This window comes from Dendronephthya gigantea, unplaced genomic scaffold, assembly GCF_004324835.1.
Source record: "Dendronephthya gigantea isolate DGI-Jeju-01 unplaced genomic scaffold, DenGig_1.0 000058F, whole genome shotgun sequence".
NCBI lineage: Eukaryota > Metazoa > Cnidaria > Anthozoa > Malacalcyonacea > Nephtheidae > Dendronephthya > Dendronephthya gigantea.
The window spans coordinates 98,982-122,703 of NW_021163068.1; the positions used below are offsets into that span (position 1 = coordinate 98,982).

The window sequence follows — 23,722 nt, forward strand, 5'->3', positions numbered from 1 at the left end:
TTTATTTCATTTATAGTTATACAGCTTACCTTGTGCTTACCAGTGTACAAGACTAAACTATTCTCAGGAGTAAGAACGAGAATCATGTTGAGATCCTACAAAGACACAGAAGAAAAAGATCGATTTTCGGCTTGTAAGCAAAATTCTCAGAACAGCACTGCTAGCAGTCTAGTTATTAGTAGTTAGAATGCGAACTCAGCACAGAGTCGCACAGTTAACCGTTCAGCAATTTGATGTGAAAAATTGATGTTCTTAAAAACATACTCAGAAAATGAAGAAATATAAATTCAATATCATACTTGGATATTAACAGCATCAACGGCAGGAATATCAAACGTTTTTCCAAATAGGATTTGGTCTAATCTGTTTCCAACACTAAATTGTGTCAACCTAAGGATGTATTATATTAACAGTTTTAAAGAAATATAGCTACTCGTGATATTGGCATATAGTTTTTTTAACAAAGTTATGGTAGTGAATTTTTACCTTAATTTTGAGATATGTGGAACAAGAAAGCAGATATACTGAACGCCACAAACATCAGTCGTTGTGAAGGCTTTATTCGCTTGTGCCTTGTTGGAATGCCTGCGTGAATAGATAAACACTTGACCTAACAATATTTACCAGCACAGGAGACCTAACAGGTTTTGATGATAGAGCCAACCAGTACAAAACAGTTGGCTAATAATGGTTCTTCTCATAGTAACATTGGATTGATAAGAGATGATACTTACTGGAACTCAAGGAAGAACAGTTTAAAACTGATAGAGCTATCCAGTATAAATAAAGTTAGAATAGTTTAGGTTTCCTCCTGTAGTGAAACCGGATCAATAAGAGATTATCCTTACTGGACCTCTAGGAGGAACAGTTTAGAACTGATAGGGCTATCCAGTATAAATAAAGTTAGTTTAGTTTAGGTTTCCTCCTGTAGTAACACTGGATCAATAAGAGATGATCGTTACTGGACCTCTAGGAAGAACAGTTTAGAACTGAGCAGTGAATTTGAAGACTGATAAAGATATTCCTTTTTTTTCTCTACAAAGTCTACCTCACAGTGGATGTTTCTTCCCAAACATGATCCAGGCATATCTCAGGCTCCAAGGGTTCAATGCAATGCCAGTAGGTATCCTCGTGAAAACTGTTCATTGTTGTCGCCGAGGACCTGAATATATCCGGAGACTGAAGAATCGATGGTGAATCGACTAAAAAGAAAGGAAATTGTTGGTGCTTCGGATATGGGATTTGTGAATTTCGGATGATATTTAGAAGAAAACGCAATTCGACAGCACAGCTAGAAAGGGCATCTTAGCAAAAGTAAAACGACAAAGTTTGGTTGTGAATTGTTAATATTAATAATACGGATCGGAAAAATTATAACTTTCAGCTAAAAATTGCAATTTTTCCCGCCTGAAGGAGAAATATATTGTAGGCTACATATTTTCCAAAGTTTGCAGGGCCAAATTTTCGACATTTCACGACAATTTGAAACGAAACTTTGCAGTTTCGTCTAGCTGCAAGGCACTCGCCCAAGCTGTGCTCTTAGATTTCGTTCTTTCGGCTTAAATTAGAAATTTTCCCTTGAACAGTCTTAGGAATCACCGGGGGTGGGGGTAAGGGAACCCCTCTCCCCTAGGGAGGCCGCTGGCCTGGAAATACGGTCGTTCTCAAACGTACCGAAACTGTGGGGAGCGGGGGATTGCAGCATCATTCTGGAGGAATGTAATCTGGAAACTTGGGGCGAGGAGACGATGTGAGGGGTGTGGGGTAATCGGTTTAAACCTTTTTCGGAGGGGGACGAGGTACGGACTTGCGAGAGGAACGAGGAGGGTGAGGCCGTCACAGAGAGACGGGAGTAGGCTGCAGGTTTCAATATGGGAGTCGGGTATGGAATTGTACGGGCGAAGGAGTCTGATGATTCACTGATTGTGCTGGGTTCTGGAAAATCCTGAAAAACGAAGAGTTTTCTTTATAACTGCTCTTAATTGTTTAAATAAAATAGATCAGCATGCAAGGAATACTACTGCAAAATAGGCAAGATATGGACTTTTGAAGAAAGATATTTAATGGCTCAAAACTCAGCATTAAAATGAACTAGCTCTTTCATACAAAAAATAATACAAAAAATGTTGACATGAACTTTGTCAGACTTTTATGTCAAACTTGTTTCAATTGATAAATGTGTACCAGCACCAGAAGTAATGCCAAGAGTCTGTACCAAGCCTTTCTAGGTCATTTGATAAAAAAACAAAACCAGTGCACAAAGAAATAAAGAGTGTACCTCTTTCTTTGCATCCCGTACAAGCCAAAGAGAGTGCCCTCCGACGAAGGAATCGTACGTAAGAAGAAGTGGAGGATTGTTGCAACTGAAGATAACATGAAGTGTTGATTCAGACATGTAGGAAGGTTTACCTGAAGATGCAAAAAAAAACTTTTATCACCATGCAGAACTACAAGGATTTGAGAAATTTTTGAAGCTTGAAATGACAGTAGCATCAACACAAAGCTAAATTTACCTCCATATCGAATAACAACAGGTCTGGGCTCATCTAATGCACCCAGGAGGCTGAATAACGTTGGGATCTTTTTACTGAAAAGGAAATCAAAATGAAAAACCTTAAGTAGACTTTTAAATAGGGCTTTTGGGTTTTGAAGACAAAGTATGCTCAATATTTCAATTTATAAAATGCGATTATGATGACACTACAATTGCATAATAGGAACACATACGAACCTTTTCTGCTGTTCTGTGTCCGGCTGTGAAATGTTTCGTTCCAAAATTAAACCACCAGGAATTGACAAAATATTGCAAACCTAGCAGTCAAAGCATTTACACATTTCACTATATGCATATTTACATAAAACAAATCCCTAAAGACAAAGTATTCTAACCAACAAACACGGCAAACTAACTTTAAAAGGCAAGGTACAAGATTCAACACTCCCATCTTCTGAAAATGCTTTGATCAAATCCTCCTCAACCACACATAGACTTCGTTTTCGAGCTAAGGGTATTGAAGTTATCGTAAAAAAATAGCATAAAAAATTACTAAATACAGCATATGATACAACAGTTAAGGCATGTATATCTCGCCTGTTTGCCAACAAGTAAAAATATCAAGGGAGTTGGCTAGTGGAAAGTAGAGCCACTCAAAACACGAAATGTGCAAATAGCCATTAGTATACTAATGGATGGGTCTATCTTGTCCATTTTTTGTTAAAATGAGACAAGTAAAAATCATACCATTATTGTTTGAATTACTGTCAGATTCTGGTTTTCCAAAAGTGCACCATACAACATTAGTTATTGGAGTATCCACCGTGAAAGACTTCTGTAAGACCTTAGATTCACCAGAGCTATGACTCCATATGGCTGTACAACCACTTACATAGACCTGTCAAAACCATATGAACATAACTACAATGTGTGTAACTGCAAAATATTCAAGATTATTTTTCAAGTGATGTATAGATCTATATAGTGCACTATTCAGATCGACATTTTTTTAAGTACCTCATCTTCAATGTTGCCATCTTCACGTATTGTCAACTGCCAAAACTCATGCTAAAGTAGAATAATGCAAACAGACTTGGACAAGAAAATATCTGAGGTCAAGGGTTCAAACGGCCAGTATTTACACCTAGACAGACTGTTTAGTGTTTAGAGCTCTCGCAGTCTCGCTAAATAAATTAATATATTTTAACGCGAACAGATCGGCAGTTTCAACTAGTTTTTAAACAAGGTAACACGGTTCACTATATATACATATGGGCCACAGATTGAGATAAGAAATAACAGATGCAGAAAACTTCATTTCAGAGGCCTCTGGAACTACACACGTGGAGAGCCTTAACTTGAAAGCACCATTTATTACCATCTATATTTGTACATTCCTACTTGAAAAAGCATCAAATTTTCTTTGCATAGTATAAAAAGATCAACACTAGACATGAACCACACAATGCGTACATCCGATCGGCAATAACTCACCAATTTTTTTGACTTGGCAATATTTTGCGTTGGAAATATTCCATCATGTTGTTCGATATTTGACACGCGCGGTCTTAATTTGGCTAATTTTCTTCCGTGCGGCGTAAACTGACGCAAATTTCTCACTTCAATCATTGAAAAGAAGTTTCAACTTCAATCCTTATCAACTTATTTCTGCGATCGCTCTTTCATCAAGGATGAACTACTGGAAAAAGTACAAAATATTTTCTAAAACGAACAAAATTTTGTTACATTTTACTTTGTTGTTTTGGTTTCACAAATTCGCGGGATGAGCCTGTTTACACAGGACCGCTTTGCGGGAAACTTCAAGTAAGTAAGGCATTTTCTGATTATACCTTAGGGGACAGTTGCATCCTAGTTAACAGTTGTATCCTAGAAATACACGACTTCTATTGGCCAATTCTGTCCTTAACTACAGTTAAAAGTTAACTAGGAAAGAGTCCAAGACAATATGCGTCATAAGATAAAACTTTCTGTAATTCAAATTTACAAATTTTCTTCATTATACCTTAACTAAAGCCTGTTCACACGATCCAATTTTGTCGGATTCAATTCACTTCTGATGGATGCTTTATAGTCTGTAGGCTTGCAATGTATATGAGCATCATTGAATGAGCATCGAATCAGCTAAAGACAATGCAGTGCCACTGTATCACTAACAGACTACATTCCATACATCAGAAGTTAATCGGATCCAACAAAATTGGATCGTGTAGACAGATCTTAACATCACCTAAAAGCTATAAATAACGAAATGCAAGAGACCAATTTAACTATCAATTTTACAAAATTGACTAAGGTTTAAACAATTCTTGTCTTTACCAGAGTACAAACCAATCAATATTATACCATCCAAAACACTGATAGTGCAGATTAGCGATTACTACGATTAGCCTAAGTAGATTAGACTATAGATGTAAATCTCAATCCGTGTAATCCCGCTATTGATAAGGTGAAACAAAAATAGGACGAATACAGACCCAAGTCCAAGCTTGGTCCAAGCAATGAAGCCTACTCGGTCCAAGCAATGAAGAATGGAAACGAACACTTGCAGTTTGATTCATTCCAAGCTGGTCTACATATGTAGCTGTAGTGTCAGAATTCATTCAAATTTTCGCAGATAGCTTGAATCAATCATCACATGAGCAAATTTCTTTTTCAGGTTCTCTTTGATGTGAAAAAGCATCCAAACATTTGCCTAAATTCAGTTACTATCAAACTTTCTGATTCACAACTGCTTATAATTAACTGCTGATAATTCAACAAAATTTTATTTTGTGAAGATGGCCGGGGTCTTGTTATTGGAATATTGGACTGCAATTTAATCAGTGACAAAGGAGTTAGAGACTATACGAGCCGATTCAGAAAACTCAGCAGGTAGACTCATGCAACGCTCATGGAAATCACCGAAAAACTAAGAAGTTTTCAATGCCACAGTAGGACTCGGCCAGTTGCTTGCCAAGAGGCGTCGGGTCTGAGAATGCCAGCAGTTCTTTTGCTACCACTCCACCAAACAAGAAGTCATTCCTAAGATAATGAAAGAGTTGTTTATTATGAACCCAGTTCATTTACATTTGATTCGGCACGTGAAAAGTTTGACGTCTGAATTGGGCCTAAAAGCCGTAGAAATTCAATGGGCTAAAAAATACTTTTGCCTCAAGATAACGGCGCAATCTGACTGGGTATGTTCATTTAATCTCAAGTGGGATGGTGGGCCTTGGCAGCCAAGTGAACGCTCCAGTTCATTTTCATTAGAGTTCAGCGCTACCAGCACTACTATCACCGTCGCCATAGCTATATATGGTCATACCAGTGAACTCAAATAAAACTGGAACGCTCACTCTATGACTTTCCCTCATTGATGAGTGAAGCCAAGATGGCGGATCATGATGCCTTTCTTGTAGGTATGATCCAGGCCTCTGGCGCGGAAACTTCAAAGGAAAAATCAGAATTCCCGACAAAATTTCCGCGTGGAGGCCTGGATCATACCTACAAGAAAGGCTTCATGATCCGCCATCTTGGCTTCAAACTTCCGGCAGAGTGAGCGTTCCAGTTTTATTTCAGTTCACTGGGTCATACCTGACACAGTCCAAGATCCTTGTGGCAATTTTTTTTCTTCTATATTGTTGCAGTACCCAGACCCTGCTTATACCACACTGAGCACGGACAGGAGCGGTGCTAAACACGAGAATAAAATGACGCCGCTTACACTTGCAATTTTTGCTTAAATTTTAGACGCCATTTTCCACTTTTTAACAGTGGGAAAAAACGGATAAATGACGAATGTTCAAATAGATGCACTTTTACATCAAAGCACTCAGAAATATCCGGGTTTATTGCATCTATTAAGAGAATAATGCCGCACCCAAAATCTTGAAAGTGTAAACAAGACTTTAAAACGCTGGCTACCAGCGATACTTCTTTAGCAATCATGATATTACCAGTGAACTGTAATAAAATCTGGAACGCTAACTTCTATATCGTTCAGCGTTATACGGAGTTTTTGACTTTGTTTCTCGTCCAGGTTTTATAAAAATTAGCAAATGTTTCTATTTTACACAGTTCTAGACTTTCCTACTGGGTGTCCCAGAAAAAAGTACTCCGGTTTGATTCATAATAGCTTCTAAACTAGCTAAGCTATTAAACTGAAATAACTTTCACTAGATTGAGGGAAGACTAACTTAGATTTTGATATATTACAGTTGTATTTTACTTTAAAATTTACGGAGATATCAATGTTCAAAATTGGTTGCATATTTCTGGATGTGTCTAAATTATGCAAAAAACGCCGTATCAAATGTTAATCAATATAATTTAGACACATCCAGAAATATGCTACCAATTTTGAACATTGATATCTCCGTAAATTTTAAAGTAAAATACAACTGTAATATATCAAAATCTAAATTAGTCTTCCCTCTATCTAGTGAAAGTTATGTCAGTTTAATAGCTTAGCTGGTTTAGAAGCTATTAATAATCAAACCGGAGTACTTTTTTCTGGGACACCCGGTAGATAATTACTCTCCACATGTCTCAAACTTTCAAAAAACTACCAGAAAACTACTAAATTTGGCTTCAAAGACGGCGGCCAGGTTAGCGTTCCAGGTTTTATTACAGTTCACTGAATATGACGCCATTACCTGCAGCACCAGGCTCCTTGTTCTGTTGCCTCAATCTTGTCCCCTTGTGTAGAACACGGCAAGAGAGGAAACGCCTGAAAATTTTCACCAAAAACATTTTATGTTTTCCCGCCAACTCCTTTGTTCACACAAAACTGACACAAGGTAAAATACAGAAAATGGGTGAATTTTTACATCGAATTTTAGTTGCTGTAAGTTCGCCTTAATCCTGACCCTAGCCCCATCTTCTTCTGATGTAGAAACGTGAGTTATACCTCTTGAATAAGCACAGCGATCACACATCCAACAACCTTTTTGTCCGCAATAAATAAGTAGGTCTGTAAAATGATTGTAATAAATATTTTAAGCCTTTGACAAACACGGTTTCAACTTTAAAATGTAAACAAAATCAGAACGAGAATAGAATCCTGGGGCCAGTTGTATCAAGCCCGTTTAGCTTAAACGGTGGTTAAGTTCAAAATAAAAAGCAAGTCGATCGTTTTATTCAAGAAGAATACTAAATGTTTTTAAGCTTAATACAAAGATACTATTTACAACTACATATTCAGTGCATAATATTGAAGGTGACTCATTCAAGAGAGATGTAAGAGTGTTATTTCATTTTGACTTATCCACCGTTTAAGCTAAACGGGCTTGATACAACCTGCCCCTGAATACTGCTTGCCCAAAATTTACAACAGCTAGCGGAAGCTTGCTAGTGTAAAATTATTAGTCATATTGTACCTTGGAGTCATTCATCCTGAGTGAGGTCTCTGATGAAAAGCCGAGTTCGTCATCGACGACAGTCAAAACAGTAGCAACCTGATACAGTATAAAGAGCATTGTTAATACAAGTAGTTCGTGGTGATTTGCCTTCTCTGAACATAAAATAATCTTGGAGAGTGGTTAAACTAAAGAAACAACACACTTTTGATTGATTTGCGCTGACAGAAAGTTGTACTACAACTCATTACAAAGCAACTGACCTTTTTTAAATGCGATTGTGGGTCCTGAGGTAAAATAACTATGACACGGCCGTCCTCGAAATGTTCAACAACACGTTCCGTCTTCCAGCCCTGAAAAAACATCTCAAATTTAACACCGGGTAAGCGATTAGTGATGCACTTAAAACAAAAACTACACGCCATTAACGAATTACACATCACAAAAACACTGTAAATTACACGCTATAAATTCTTCACTATGAAAAACACACGTCAAATTACACATCACAAATCAGTTAAACACTGTAAATTACACGCTATAAACTCCTCGCTATGAAAAACACACGTCAAATTACACATCACAAATCAGTTAAACACTGTAAATTACACGCTATAAACTCCTCGCTATGAAAAACACACGTCAAATTACACATCATAAAAGACACATCACAATAAATAACAAATTTTAAAAGCCAGTACTTTAAAGCGAAGTCCAGAGACGATTTTATGATGAAATTTAACATGATAAGCCTCGTCTTCGGGCTGTGCGATTGTGTACACCATATTGCATGTGGGACATGTTACGTGACCAAAGTTCTTTTGCCCAAGATCCTAAAAAAAGGTCAATATCCTCTTGTTTAAAAAGATTTAAGTTTGACCAGTAGTTTCGAACCCTGTACCAGGCTCCTGACAAAAAAGGCAAGCAGGCAAAGGCAAGCATGCATTAATTCACAGCATATGAAAAGACTTTATGATTTACGGTCCGAAAACAATCCTTCAAAAATCGTTACCAGAAACATTTGTTCTTTCTTGTTGGTCACTGGTGAATTTGATGGCGAAGTAATTTTCCTAAAACAAAATACATAAGGGTAAAAATTTATGTCTCCTGGAGATGATCCTTCCTGGACCGCTAGGAAGAACATTTTAGAACTCATAGAACTATCTAGTATAAAAAAGTTAGTTTAGTTTAGATTTCCTCCTTCAGTAATACTTGATAAATAAGAGATGATCCTTACTGGACCTCTAGGAAGAACAGTTTAGAACTGATAGAGTTATCCAGTATTGGAAATTCGAGATATTCGTCAGTTTTATCAACTACCCACTGTTCAATAAGATATAACTTGCCTTCCCTTTCCGTTTCGCCTCCCTTTCTTGTCAGAAATCGGCGACATATTGCTACTCTTCAAAGACACGCTAGAACCGCTCTTTCTGAGTGGCGTAAAGTACTTTGTAATGCTACTCTGAGACTCTGGTGAAACAGATTTACTCTTCAACGATCCAGAACATCCTGTGGATGAGCTGCTTGAACTAAACAACAAAGGACTCGACTCTACACTTGAACAACCAACTGTTTCTTGAGAAGACAGCTCGCCTAAGATCCTAAACGGCTCGTGAAAGCCCGAATCTTTCAGCCTTTCGTTCGCTTTGGATTTTTGTGACTTTTCTACGATAACAAAAGCGTCTAAAGGTCCATTCTTCTTCCGAAATACTTGACGCTTCCTGCCCTCGGAGGAGTTCGTTTTAAAACTGTCTATGCTTTGGCAAGATGAACTTTGGGACACTAATATATCATTTTCAGTTTTTTTTGCTGTTCTGTACATCTTATTTTTATCATTTGTAAAACCAAAATCATCTTCCGACGGTGAATCAAACAATTTAATTTCCTCATTCAAAGTATTATCATTTGTTTGCTGTGAACTTTTCGATTCAGTATCGTTTTGGCCATTTTCATCTAAGCTATTCTCACTTTGAGTTATTGAAATTGGGCTGCCAAATATACCATTTTCCGATTCTCCTCTGAAAACCTCATCATTTTCACCTGATGAATTGTTACTTTTTTCTACTGTTGAATCACTCTGACACTGAGAAACTGAACTTGCACATTCAAATATTTCATTATCAGACAGTTTCTCATCAACAAGGTCACCTAAAATATCACATTTACTTTCCTTGCATCTGTCAAAAATCTGTTTGTCTTTGACTTTATCACCTGTTTGACTTTCTTCCAGTGTGATAGTATCACTTTGCCCGCTCTTTGAACAAGTACTCAAATCATTTCCATCAACAACATTTAACTTTTCAATCTTTGAAAGATTTTCCTCCCCCTGTCCACCCAGCTTGTTTTTAACAACTGTCTCAGCACAGAATTGATTCTGGGTTGAGTCTTCTCCAGCTTCCTCAATATTCTTATTCAAGTCCAGTCTGATCTTTTTACAACAGTTAGTTTGCCCAATGCCCTCTCCACCCATTTCAGCCAAAGTTCGTTTTCCAGTCGGTAAATCTGTCACACCATTACTTTCCTTATTTCCAAGTTCTTTAAACTCTGAAACAGTTTTTCCTTTACACTTTTGTCTTTTTACACAAGTACTCATTTTAGACATTGGCAATTTATTTGTCTTTTTTCCCTTTAGTATTTGTGCAGGTTTATTTCTTCTTGTACTCCCACCAGTGGATTGATTTGGTGGATCTTTGGAATGTAATAGTAAAGGTCTTGTTTTTATACGTTTGGGAAAGGTATTTAGTTTTGTTTGATTGTAGAATGTTGATGTTCTAATCCCAGTTTCGCCATTGCTTGACAGCACGGCAATTTTGCTCATCCTATATTAGAATGATATTAATTATAATAAACTGTAAACACTGGAAACAGAAATTAGGCCCACTGGAAACTACCCTTAGTTTATATATTATAGTTATGTTGTATATACAAGACTTTTACCGGTACTCTACTTGATCATTCTTAAAAGTAATTTACACCAGCTTTTTAACCCAAGACAAACACTAGTCTGAGGCAATGCCACTAATTGACAGTACTCTTCTACTGTTGAGTAGATCATCTGGTATCTGTCTAACTTTTATATAGATGTAGTACATTGCAAGCTACTTAAGGACAATATGAAAAATCGTTAGGAGACGTGTAGATTCTGATGATGATTCCTTAAGTCCAAATCTTATACGACATAAATTGGTACGTATTTATGAGGAAAGTACACTTTAATACTAGAGATGTCTCATATTCAGTAACTTTAATAATTACAATTAATGCAGAAGGACGATGGAAAGTTATATCTATATACCTACCGAGATAATTTATAATCAACCTGAAATCCCTCCTTAACCGCAAAGTTTCAGATCGTTCGTTTAAGAGCTCAAATCTCTCGCTAGAAGCATTCGATTTACATTTATGCATTCATCGTATTTTGATAGAATATCAGACATGTTCCCAATACATGTTCCATTTCACGCACTTTGGAAACAACGATTTCGGGGGGCCTGTGTTCCAGCCACTGGGCTCTACTATAATTCTGGACGACCTGCCCTCAATCATAGATATGGTACGTAATAGTTCCATGCATCGTCCATGGAATGGGTAAGAAATACGAAAAATAATTGACTTACAACCGACTTACTTCAAACTGACTTACAAAGAATATTGCAGCATATTCACTAGTAAGAAATGTCACCAGTTGGTGCATCACTTTTTTATCGACAAAAATTCCCACAGTGAAATGCATTTCGATATTTTATTTGCACAAATACATATTTTTTGCTCTGTTTTTTAATTTCATAGCATATTTTTTAGCATATAAGCTTATACAATCTTCCAGCTAATTTGGCTGCGGTGGCCCCTTTTGAGAGGAGAGCCCTATATGTTGGACTGCTGTTGACCGATTTTCAATGATTCTCGGAAAATACGATTTACAACAAGCATTTTGCATCATCGTAGAGGATGTTGAACCATATTTTGTCTCGTTTAAACGGGTTATTTTTTACCCCAAAAAAATGCTACCACCAAAATTAGTTTATACCTATACAAAAATACTCCTAAGCATTCGCCATCACTTGGGTGTGAAAGAAATAAAACTTATAATGGTTTTATGGTAATCTTTAGCCCAGGAGTTTTTCCCGCGCTTTTAGAATGGCAGTCTTTTTGGAAACTATATTAAGATCTGAGATGAACCGCCACCTTTAGCATATTTTACGATACTGCCATCTATCTATCTAGAACACGAGACGTCGGATTCGCCTGCACGTTTTTCCTACACGTGACCACGAACTTTTCAAGCGGTAGCACGGAATATCTTCTCGTTAAACGCACGACACATTGTCCGCTTCGCTAGGACAGTGCAACTCCTGCGGCTGTGAATACTTCTCGAGACTGCTAAGCATCTGGTGGTAACTGGATTTTATCATCGGTGTAACCTAGGAATGGTAAAGGCCCTGTTACACGGTGCAATTTTTCCAGCAACTTGCAATGCGATTCCTCTTTTGAGAGATGTAAATTTGGTAACTACCAAACTTTTGTCTTTATTACACTCCATGGCGTTTCTTACACTTACATATGAAGACTCTTCACTAATTTACACCTCTTAAAAGTAGAATTGGATTACAAGTTGCAAGAAAAATTGCACCGTGTAACATGGCCTTAAAGGTCGACTCCAATAAACATTGTTAAAGCTGCCCCTATAGGTTACTCAGAGCTTGCAGCTTTGAGATTACGGTTTGAAATCTACAGTACAAAACGAACTGATTAACATTTGAGAACTGCTGTCAGTTATTCCTTAAGAAACACAGACAAAACCTTACTTTTCCTGGGTGAGCAGTTGAGAGTTTATTTAAACATTGCGCAAGATAGATCTTTGCATCAGGAATTGTAGTTGAAAAGGATCGTGATCTGTTGAGCCAGCAAAGGCCAGTTGACAGTAAGCTGCTTGATAACCTTAAAACAGAAGTTGAGGACATTTCACACTACTGAACTCTCTTTCGTAGCCTGGATGTTTTGTTCAACATTGACCAATCAAAACATACCAGGCGTGTCTTCTATTTCAATAAAGTGTTCGTCATCAGGCGTGGACGTGTCTTCAGGTAATTCAAACACCTTAAGGAGCGCAGTCAACAGAGGCGCCCTAGATGAAAACATGAAGATACTCGTGAGACTTGACGAGAAAGTCTGCGCTGTGACGTAGTCGTGTTCCTGATGGTCAAGAAAACGCCAATCAGAAGCAAACACGTCAAACGCATACTGGTTTGCCCGCGAAATATATGCTTAAAATATTTAAGAGAAGAGACAAAGTTTGAAACTCTACAACAACGTTTTGCAACAGAGATTTGCTTTCTCGGTAATCTGCTTACTGCAAGCAGCTAACAATTACACAGGTGGAAACACAACCCGTACTTCCCTATATGACTGGAACAACTATATTTCGAACGGTTACAAATCCAGCTTTGACGAATTATATCAGCATGGCTACAATTCACGTTATAATATAGCTACTAACCAGCAGTTATTATACTCCGACAACATGACCGGACATTGTGTTAAAATATTTGTAATGCCAACGGCACATATCTTTCGCTCTGTATTGCCAGAAACCTATAAACAACCACGCACAGGTTTTGAACAAAAACAATCACAAGAATAGCGACGACAAAGTTGAAAACAAATGTATATACTTACTTTCTGGACTTCAGCGATGAATAATTTTTCCAAAACCATCCCGAACAATCTAAAAGCGTTATTTAACAAAGTGAGAATCGTTTTTCGTAAACAATTTCAATCAGTGAAACTAATCCATTCCTTACTTTTTCTGCAGCGAATCAACGATTTCTGCCAATGTGGCAGCGCCATACTTGGTCGCGTATAAAGAGAGAAAAACCAACAAGCCTACAAGGTTTATCAAAGAAAAATATATTTCAATTCTTCAAGACGTTAAGGGTCAAATCAGTTTATATTATTAACATCAGTAATTTAACTCAGAATTACGAAACGAAATTCTGTAATCTGTATCTTTTTCCGCGCAAAACCTGAATATAATTTTTGCAAGAATATATTTTTTGCATTTAACAACATTTTCCAATGAATTTTGACATTTTACTTATTCAAAAACGCTCTTTCTGGCTGTGGTGTTAAATTTTAATCTTCTTCGCCTAGAAAAGCCTTACATGATCGAATTTTACCTTACCTTTTACATACTTAGTGGTCTTTGAACTGCTTAATCTTTGAAACAATAATATAAATATCTGTTGCATATGTCTCGCCAAAGCTGATCTGAGAGAAATAAAAATTGTACAAATCAAAGGGGCGACTAAGGAAAATTTCCCACCCACACAAGTTATGAAATCTTTTGAGTATTATTTAGTATATCGAGTATATAAGTTTTGAAGCGTTATAAGCCAGTCATAATGAGGTGTATGTCCGTAATGACGTGTATAGCGGTTATGTTTAACGGTCTAAATTAGTTCTCCATGCAATATCAGAAAGAATAATAGGCCAAGGATAACTATTATCTCAATTGAAAACACTTTCCATTTCTACCGACAACTAGAAACGTATAGCATCTCTTTGGGCATCTCAAAAAAGTCACTCAAATTTACGCCGGCCGATTCAACATGGCCGCCAATGATCTCAATTAATGGTCCAGTTTTGTACAGATCAGTGGTTTTCGCCCAAGGACTTACTGATCCACGGTTTCCACCAAAGTGTTTAATATGTAAAATCCTTCATGGTCGTTTGTCTTGGAGGCAATCAGCTTTTGAAACACTCCTAACAATCCTCCCTGAAATCAAAGCCGAATGAAATTTGAAATGTGTTCGATCGTGGCATATAGAAGGTTTAATTTAGGTTTTCCCTTGTAGTAGCCATGGATGAACAAGGGAGAGGAAAGGGTCATATGAATGAGGTAGGAATAAAACATTAGCAATACCAGTCTGTGTTCATCTGTAACCATTCCTGGAGCTTTCTTGATATAGGCTTGAAGAAGTCGAACCATTGGAGGAATATTACCTGGTGGATACATAGTGAGTTAACATAGAAATTTGCGTAAAAAATACTTTCAATTAACAACTGCTGTTTCCTGGTGAAGAAGCTCGTGCAATCTCACCTTGTCTCTCCCAAGGGGCGGCTGAGAGTAAGAAAGGAAAGAGGCCCAAATGCGACGCTGGTACTTCATCTTTTCGAAGCTCCAGGAGAAGGGACAAGACTTGAAAGACATAGGGAAGAAACTCTGCAAAAAAGGTTTGAAAAACATTTACAACTGAAGGGAAATCGAAGGTTTAGTTTCCCCTGTAGTAACACTGGATCAATAGGAGATGATCCTTATTCGACGTCTGGGGAGGATTACGTTGCTTCCCACGATGATAACCATGAAAGGGAAATTTTAAAAGCCGAAGAAGATAGCATTATAAAGCAGATATTGCTCCTATGTACCTGTAACATCACGTTGAATAATTTCGGTAAATATTGGAAACAATCCATGTTCAAATTCTCCTAGTTTCTCACTGCTTGTCCCCGTGAATCTACAAAAAAAAATATGGATTAACCCAATATACTCAAGCAGTAACGACGTTGTGGCTTTAAGTACTACATGTAGTGTATATATAATTGCTATATCCAGTGCTTTAATAAATCAGTGGCTAATAACTTGACAGGTAGTATACTGTAGTGTACAGACAGTATACTCCAGGGCACTATAAGTATAGTCACTATATTCAGTGTTTTATCAGATCAGTGACTAGTAATAAGTGCATGATATACTGTACTAGAAATACAGGGCACGACGCACAAATTAAGATTCACTGTACAAAGGTCTATTATATACATACCGTATAGCGCATGAAAGTGATTCAAAGAGATAATGATTGAACTGTGGCCTGCTTGGACTCTAAGAAGTAGTGTATAGAAAAAATGCGAATTTGTTACCGTTAAACCTCGAATTGAGTCCAAACTCCGGATATCGAAATGAACTGCACAATATACTAACGCTAAAGTTACACTAAACTGCATTCTAAGCTACGCTATAATGTATAAAACTTCCTGACTGTACTAACGTTGAACCTTCGCCATGCTGAAGAATGATGTGTGCTCATTAAACACTGTGTATAAAGAGTAAAAACAATATCAGATCAGATCGATGAACCAAAGCGGCAACAGGCTATTCCACTCAATATCCGCACTCCCCTTTTCCGAAAAACTCTGAAATTCCTCTGGTATATCTAAACTAAAACCTGGAATTCCTTGGGGGTTAACTGAACTATAGCCCAGAGTTCCTTGTTGAAGGTTAGCTAAACTACTACACTTATAGAAAAAACTAAACTATGGACTGTAGTTCCCGAGGGTTAATTAAACTATGGCCAGTAATTCCTTGATGGTTAGCCAACCTATGGCGCGCAGGTAAACGCTAGGATTTCTACTGTTTTTCACTCCCTGTTGGATGGCCTTTTTAACTTTGGATATTTTTCCGTATGACGAACAAATCACACATGAATATACTCGAATAGTACCTTGCTGACAGCTGCTAACTTGGCGATAAGTTGACTGAGTAATTGTGTCATGTACGGGGACATATCATCTTGCAGCATTGAAAATGTCCGCATTATTGCTGAAAAACATTTCATTTGACAGTGAGACATCGACCTCTATATGGATGGAATAAATTGATATAGCAGTAAATTGATATAGAAAAATAGCAGTCACACACCCTTCATCATATACTCGTTCAATTCAGACCCACGAAGTTCCAAAGCTTTGAATAAATTCAAAAGCAAGTCTTCCAACACTGGCTTCACCTCTGCTCGAGTGATTCTGTAACAAATTGACATACATGTGCTGTATATACTTTGGTCGACTCTTAATTCTTATGCTGCAATTTGTGTTCTTACAAAAATCCTGATGAAAACGAAGGTTTGCAGCAAGATTTCCAATATCAAAAATCTGCGGTGAATCATCACATATAATATACTTACGGTGCTCCTCCACCAGGATTTTTCAAAGTAAATATTCTTTCGATGGCGTAAGCGGCGTACGTGTGGACCACAACGGACTTAGCTTTTAAGTAGTTTATTAGATAAGGAAGACATCCGATTAATATCTCACGAGAGAGCTAGAATGGGATAGAAGAAAGGGAAATATATATAAGTTTTTAAGGGCAAACTAGACCTTAAAACATTCAACAAATCTTCCTAGGTATCCAGTAAGGATCATCTCTTATTGATCCAGTGTTACTACAGGAGGAAACCTAAACTAAACTAACTTTATTTATATACTGGATAGCTCTATATCAGTTCTAAACTGTTCTTCCTAGAGGTAAGGGGTATCATTCTAACTGCATTAATCTGTTTTTCCTAGAGGTCCGTGGGAATAACTTCATATAATTAAATGCTTACCATATTTCTAAAAGCGGCTACATATTTCAAAGAATCGGCTTTCAGCACAGGAGTCAAGTCGACTAAAGAGATTGAAGAAGATTTTGAACACCCCAATACTGTGAAGATATCATTACCCAGGGCACTGTGGGCATAAGCACAAAGCTAGCATCTGCTGAAATAATTTGCGCCAAAAATACCTACTGTTAGGGTTCTTGAGTTCAGGTAATATTTGATTGTTGAAGAAATCGGTTAAATTCACCAGTTCACTGGCCTGTGTGGCTCCGTGCTGAGGAAAACAGTCCAAGATTAGCCTCAGTATCAATCATTAGAAAGCGCCAAAACACGAGTGACTAAGGTCCTGGCCTCTACGAAGACCTTAGTGCATTTACTTCAGGTATACGTGTTGAAAGAATCACTGTAGTTTGGAGTGTTCTTTGGAGTGTCCCCCCCCTATATTAACCAAGAACTAACATTGGAACGTGTCTAGAGTTTGAGGCTTTGCAGAAACCGATCGTACAGAATTCCCGCCAAAAATATGGCGGATTAAGTTGCTGATGCCATTTTGCAAGAAATCTCTAAATATAGAGCTCTATATGTAGAGCTTACTGACGAAATCAATCAAGAATAGAGAGCAAGCGCGCGTGGAGAAAACATTACTTTAGCAGTTTGTTTTTTCGTAGCTAGCGAGGTGACCAAGTAAATAGCACAGTCTTTGCTCTTCCAGTTTCTGGCCGGATCTTCAGCGTGAAGCTAGAGGAAGAGAAGAACACATTTTTTCAAAATTTTAGGAAAACTTTTCTACTTTCTTCTGTTTCTAATGAAACTAGAGAAAGGGAAAAACATGCTAAACTGATGCAGTGTAGCGAGTGTCTATCATTAAGGGCCAACTAAACGGAGTAAAGGCAGGATCTGTGTCATTTTTATGTACTTTTAATATAAGTTTCATAAATGTTTTTTTCATGCATAATTTTTGTGTATGTTTCTGTAGACCTAAAGCCACAATTAGAAACTCGAGGTTTTACTCAAGAAACCAGTTTGTAGAAGAGAAAGAATCCGCATAAATATATTCCTTCTCGTGGCGAAAATTGATCTCACTTCAGTTATCCACTGACCTCTAGTAACATTGTGACGTAATGTGAAAAGATCGCGGTCACGGGTTCCTCAAAGTATTTGCACAAACCACGCACAAAATCACAAGCGGCGCGGCGGCGAGTGTCCACATCTGAAAACGTAACGATCACTCGATAACGATTACGCCGTTTTAACCAGCAGCCATCACTCCGGTAATTACCGAGTTCAGTGGGTAAAAACTCACCTGAGCCCTCGATATCTCTCCTGATATATTCCTCAGGATTATCTTCAAATTCCTCCTCGTCGGCATCTAATGATAGAAAGAATTTAAGATCTGCGAACACCTGCAATTCTTCCAGCGATTTTCTTCGCATCTAAAGGCCTGCGATTTTCTTCTTTTGATAGATGCGAACGAGTGAATTAGTTGTGGATGTTCAAGTAAGAGCTCTTACACATCAGAGCATTCGTAACTAGGCACTCGTTCACATCTACTGAAAGACGAAAATCGCATTTAAAGTGTAAACGGGCCCTAACATACTGTACCTCTGAATTCCATATTAGGCACTATAACTTTTTCGCAAATGCTTTGCAGATTGCTTTGATCTTCAAACAGGCCCTTGTAGTGAGATCTCTCACACACGGACGTTAAGAATTGGATTGCGTTGCTGACAAGCTAAATAAAAGCAGAAAATGCGTGGAATAAAACCATTTAGGCGTAGAATATAATTTTATAAGGAGTCGCTTTTAAACTATACCAGGATGGCTTATTTGCTTGTTTGGGGATCAGGAATTCCCAGAAATTAAAATTTGTGGGTCCCACTATGAACTTTCTTTAATTATTGTATGTTTCGTAATTAGACCAAGAGTTACGAAGCAAAACTCAGGATCCACTCAAAGAAACAGCGTTAATCTGCCACAACGCTAAAAACAGAACTGGTAAACGATTTTAAAACCAGTTTGTGTGGTTATACGTCGAGTGTGGCGAAAGAAAAAGACAGCAAGCAAAAAACTTCTACACAGATGCACGTTTGAATTGATGATTTTGCAATGAAAAAGATAATTTCATAATGAAGCTACATTACGAAATCTTGATTTTTGCCATTCACGAACGTCTCACCAAAGTTCGGAATATTTTTGTCAATTTCATTTAGGAAATTAGGAAATAAAAACCTGTTCAAATATCTTAGGAGGAAACAAATTGAAAAGTATGCAATAATACAAACCAAGTCATATTTCACTCTATTTTCAATCGTGGTGAGCAAGTTCCATATTGCACTAACAAATCCAGGTAGGTAAGGCTGAAAAAGTTAGTTATGTTACACTCATGAACAGTTCTTAACAGTGGAAAGTCATTATTACTGTAGATCTAACCAGACAGCCTCAGTTTGTAGGAATCAGCCGCTCGATCAGCTCAACTGAATGAAAAACGAGTTTCTAAAAGGTACACGTGGCTACAATAGGCAGGGATTTTTTTCAAATTTCCATACCTGAAATTCCTCGTCATATTTTTGAGCGTACATCGAGACATTATCGCATATTTGTGATTTAATCAATTCAAGTGGACCCGCTTCGTCGTCGTCCTGCAAAGAAGTTCGCGTATCACGGTGATTGCAAGAAACGTTTGTGTTTTCACGTCAAAAGCGCCCAGAAAGAGCCTAACTGAGCCAGAAATGGCCGCGAAGACCAAGGATATTCTTATTTTCATATGGGGGGACGCAAATATTATCGAGATTTACTTCAGGTGAAGATAATGTCACAAACATTTGTTGGACCAATCAAATCGTATGACAGAGGTTTGGCGGGAAAACCAAAAATTTCAGAGCAAAAGTGTGGTCTAAGGATAAGGGACTGGCAAGCCAGGATTTTTGGGGGGTTTTTATTTTAACACAAGCTAAAATATCAAATTTTCAAAATGTGTACAACTGTAATTTACGTCTTACGGCTTTTTTTTTTAAATTACTGTTTCGCTACGCAATCCAAAAGCTCTTACCTCTGTTTTTAATAGTTTATTGTCCGTGGTTAATATGACCAAGAAATGTTTCATCCACACCTCCATATTATCTTCAAAATACTCCGGAAGGTCCTATGACAAGACGTAAGATGATCTCAATACCGGCTGGAGCGATATTGTGGATTACATAGGCCAAGAGAATTGGTCTACTTTCCCCTATTCTCAGTAATAAGTATACACTTTTCTGAACATATATGCCGCCTGTATCAAGGATATACCCAAAAATAGGGCATATCTGAATGGGGGTTACACTTACCTGTGAGTTTAAACTGTAGAAAATCTTGCAGATCACTGTCAAAGAACTGAACAAAACTTTCAGTGATTCTGGATCGTTGCTGTGCTGATTTGCAAGATCCATTGTTGACTATGTTGAGGAGAAAGCATGTTTTAATATCTTTACCACTCTTGGAAAAATGTGGGAGTGAAAGCTAGCACACACCTGAAGTAATTCTGTTATCGGCTTTGCAAATCCATCCAAAACAATTTTAATTTCTTCCCAAAGCTCTTGGGACTTGAATTCATGGCGGTACCTGGAATAGCAAAGCTAAAGTTCAAGTTTGCATTGGAAAAGGACAGACATGATAGAAATAGCATATTCTTTGAAATAACATTATTTCTACTCTCAAAAAGCAAATACCACAATGTCATGGCAAAATGAATGTGTTTACTTTTGTACAACAATGTTTAGTGCAAATATGAAAAAAATTGTCCAAGTTTTTTTCTGTGTACAAAATTAAAATTAACCTATTTAGACAAACCTTTTGAACAAGGAATGAGCAGTTTTCAAGACACCATTGATGATATGGAAGTCTCCGGAGCCAAATTTTTTAACCATTTCCTACAGAAAGAATAAAAAATTCTCCCTTTTCTTAGAGCATTGAGTATTGCTATTAACACATCCAACTCCCTGTAGTTAGGTTGCATTCTTACTGGTAGTAGATTTGGCCATTTTCTTGGAAAATCTTCTCTGCCAATGATACTGACAGCGTCACTCAACTGATTGGAAACAAAAGCGTGGAATGTTTAAAACAATTTTGCCAGGGGAGATGAGGTGAAATAAACATATTTCTGCTAATGGGTTAAATGATTACCCTGACGTTTACCTGGCTTTGTAACTGCGGTGGACTCTTCAACATCAAGTCAATTATCAAAACTTTAACTGGAAACAAAGAGAATAATAAACTTCCACATGAGAGAAATGGGAAAAGAAATGAGAAATTAGGTAACATATTTAAAAAAACATACTGCTTTCCCTGTCTTCTTGTGTTATTTTGTTAGGATCACCATCAACCTGAAGAATAAGACTGTTTTTAACCACCTTTACTGTACTTGATTGTAAGGATGTACTGTGTGTATGTTAAGGATGTAAGGATGCATAATATACATGGAACATCTTTTAGTCCTAAGCATTTATTTAAGTAACGCTGTTGGAATCAGTTTTGGTTATGCTTTTGAAATAACCAGAAATGATTTTCGCTCAGTTTAACTGATATATTCTATAATCAATATTTTTTAACAGAAAGTAACAAATTATTTGATTATTCAGTCAATTTGATGAACAAACTACCAAACTATATAATTCACAGTATATTCAAACTAACCACGCGCCACTGTCGTTTCACAAAATTCTTGAACGTGATGGCCGCTGCCAACCGGATCATGCTGTCAAACGAACCATTCTCAACAATATGAAGCAAGAGCAATGAGTAATTACTATTGCCTTCTATTGTTTGAAGAAACTTCTCAGCTGAAAGCAAATAAATAATATTAGAATTTGATACAAAATATTGGCATAAAGATATAAAATAAAGATCATTCCATGGGAGTTAGGGAGACGTTTCTCTGTTCAATAATCTACTCAAACTTCTCGAAATTGTTTATTATAAATTGTCAATATTTCCAGATTATTTTATCATAATACAAATATATTTCTGTCAGATGCTAAATACCTAACCATTATGCCTAACATGCCCTGATGATTCTGAATGAATCACTCGAAAGCATGCTAACACAGGCTGAATATCTTCCATCAAAGGTAGCACTTGAAAAATCATCCTGGTTTTACCAACACAAAATCCCTTCGGAACTTTTTATTAAATTTTAACAACTTAATCATCGGATATAAACTTAATGCTTCACTGTTTTGCATTGGAATTTGACAGGTCAACAATATGTGGAAATTTCTAAGTATTTTCAACCAAAATAGGTCAAAGACTATATGTTAATTTTGGACCATGCCCAAACATGCCTGAAAATTATATTCAGCATAATTATGCTAAATAGAAATATCCCGCATAATTATGCTAATTATATTTTGGTGGTAATTTGAAAATATTTCAAACACTGTTCAATTAACAACGATTAAGACAAATAACGAATTATGACAAATAATTTTTAAATCTTGCCGATTAAGTAAATAATGTGTCTGCTAAATACTCCTATTAGACACTAAATGTAGAAATAACCCCTAATTTGAGTAATTTCTAGTCTGAACATTATATTGTGATGGTATTTAGCTTTCCTTCACGGATTCAACACGCTCTCAAGTAATAAACAGTTCCTCTTCTAGAAACCTTCAAACAAAGCAATCCGGACGAAAAACCCGCTCAAAATATCTTACCGTCTCTTCTGAGTTGATCTTCCGAGCTAAGGGTTTCCTGTAATCTACCGGCAAGCACTTGCAAGTTCTGGGCGTTTGCTTCGAAATTCATACTTGCAACGAGTTGTTCTCACAACAAGAATGAACCACGATGAAGTATCCTTCGTTATCTTTAAAACGCTGCGATGTCAATTCAAAATAATTCAAAATATATCAGTTTGAAGTGATCGAAGTTGATTTCAAATTTCTCTTCCCGAATCGCGCGCCATGTGATGTGCCTGCAGTCCAGATCCCATCTGACGGTGGCGCGTTGCAGAGAGCTCTGGGAAAAATTAACACAAACTCATCAAAGAGACCGAAGAGACCGTTTTCACAAAATCGTTTTTTCTTCAGGCCCAATGTACTGTGGTATATCTTCATTTATTTATCTTATATGTCACGCATCTATCACGTGGCAGTACTCAATTTGGTATCCAGGTCGTATGGCCGTATATGCAAATATTTTAATCAAATATGCTCAAATCTAGCTAGACTGAACCTCCTGGTCTATTGAATGTGGTAATTATTTGGTGTGCCTGTGTACTGAGATCTGCTCAAACTTATCCAGGCTCAGGTATGCAGGTTATTCCAAAGGACATAGGTATTCAGTAGTGCAATTTTTAATAACAACCAAGGCTTGCAAGTTGACCATTCAAAAGTCTTAGAAACATTGCCTAGTTTCAGCAAACAAAAACTTGAATGATCACGAAAAAAAAACAGAAAATAGTTTTATGAGCTACTTTTCTAAAACACTTTTAAACTTCATCATTGTGAGTGATTGTAGTAGTA

The 23,722-nt window shown here is 37.2% G+C and overlaps 3 protein-coding genes across 3 annotated transcripts in view; all 3 read right to left on the reverse strand.

The window, feature by feature from the left end:
• The window catches only part of LOC114529885 (anaphase-promoting complex subunit 1-like), a 44,021-nt gene extending 39,773 nt beyond the window's left edge, over positions 1-4,248 (reverse strand). Inside the window, 12 exon segments of the mRNA XM_028551458.1 lie at positions 30-95; positions 300-390; positions 487-585; positions 1,049-1,202; positions 1,675-1,945; positions 2,279-2,409; positions 2,514-2,587; positions 2,732-2,811; positions 2,911-3,002; positions 3,242-3,392; positions 3,512-3,562; positions 3,989-4,248. Coding sequence (XP_028407259.1) covers positions 30-95; positions 300-390; positions 487-585; positions 1,049-1,202; positions 1,675-1,945; positions 2,279-2,409; positions 2,514-2,587; positions 2,732-2,811; positions 2,911-3,002; positions 3,242-3,392; positions 3,512-3,562; positions 3,989-4,123 — 1,395 coding nt within the window. The 5' untranslated portion in view covers positions 4,124-4,248.
• Positions 4,249-4,546: 298 nt separating this feature from the next.
• On the reverse strand, positions 4,547-11,300 carry LOC114530001 (N-acetyltransferase ESCO2-like). Its single transcript, XM_028551574.1, has 10 exons — positions 11,151-11,300; positions 9,198-10,670; positions 8,864-8,921; positions 8,553-8,684; positions 8,115-8,204; positions 7,873-7,950; positions 7,404-7,466; positions 7,150-7,223; positions 6,089-6,187; positions 4,547-5,536 (listed from the first exon to the last, which is right to left on the reverse strand). The coding sequence occupies exons 2-10, from the start codon at positions 10,667-10,669 to the stop codon at positions 5,413-5,415; spliced, it is 2,190 nt and encodes a 729-aa protein (XP_028407375.1). The 5' UTR covers position 10,670; positions 11,151-11,300; the 3' UTR covers positions 4,547-5,412.
• An 858-nt stretch (positions 11,301-12,158) lies between these two features.
• LOC114529902 (exportin-2-like) lies at positions 12,159-23,149 on the reverse strand. The gene is given in 33 exon segments (XM_028551471.1): positions 12,159-12,272; positions 12,657-12,733; positions 12,736-12,789; positions 12,879-12,976; positions 13,349-13,443; positions 13,528-13,576; positions 13,653-13,734; positions 14,033-14,118; positions 14,529-14,626; positions 14,774-14,853; positions 14,951-15,073; positions 15,277-15,365; positions 15,672-15,730; positions 16,350-16,447; positions 16,547-16,650; positions 16,812-16,948; positions 17,232-17,293; positions 17,415-17,499; positions 17,871-17,963; positions 18,326-18,435; positions 18,529-18,594; positions 18,828-18,957; positions 19,508-19,582; positions 19,772-19,864; positions 20,275-20,367; positions 20,552-20,659; positions 20,735-20,825; positions 21,054-21,133; positions 21,226-21,291; positions 21,399-21,454; positions 21,541-21,586; positions 21,897-22,042; positions 22,916-23,149. Coding segments are annotated over 33 exon segments (2,934 nt in total). The 5' UTR covers positions 23,007-23,149.
• Positions 23,150-23,722: the final 573 nt, after the last annotated feature.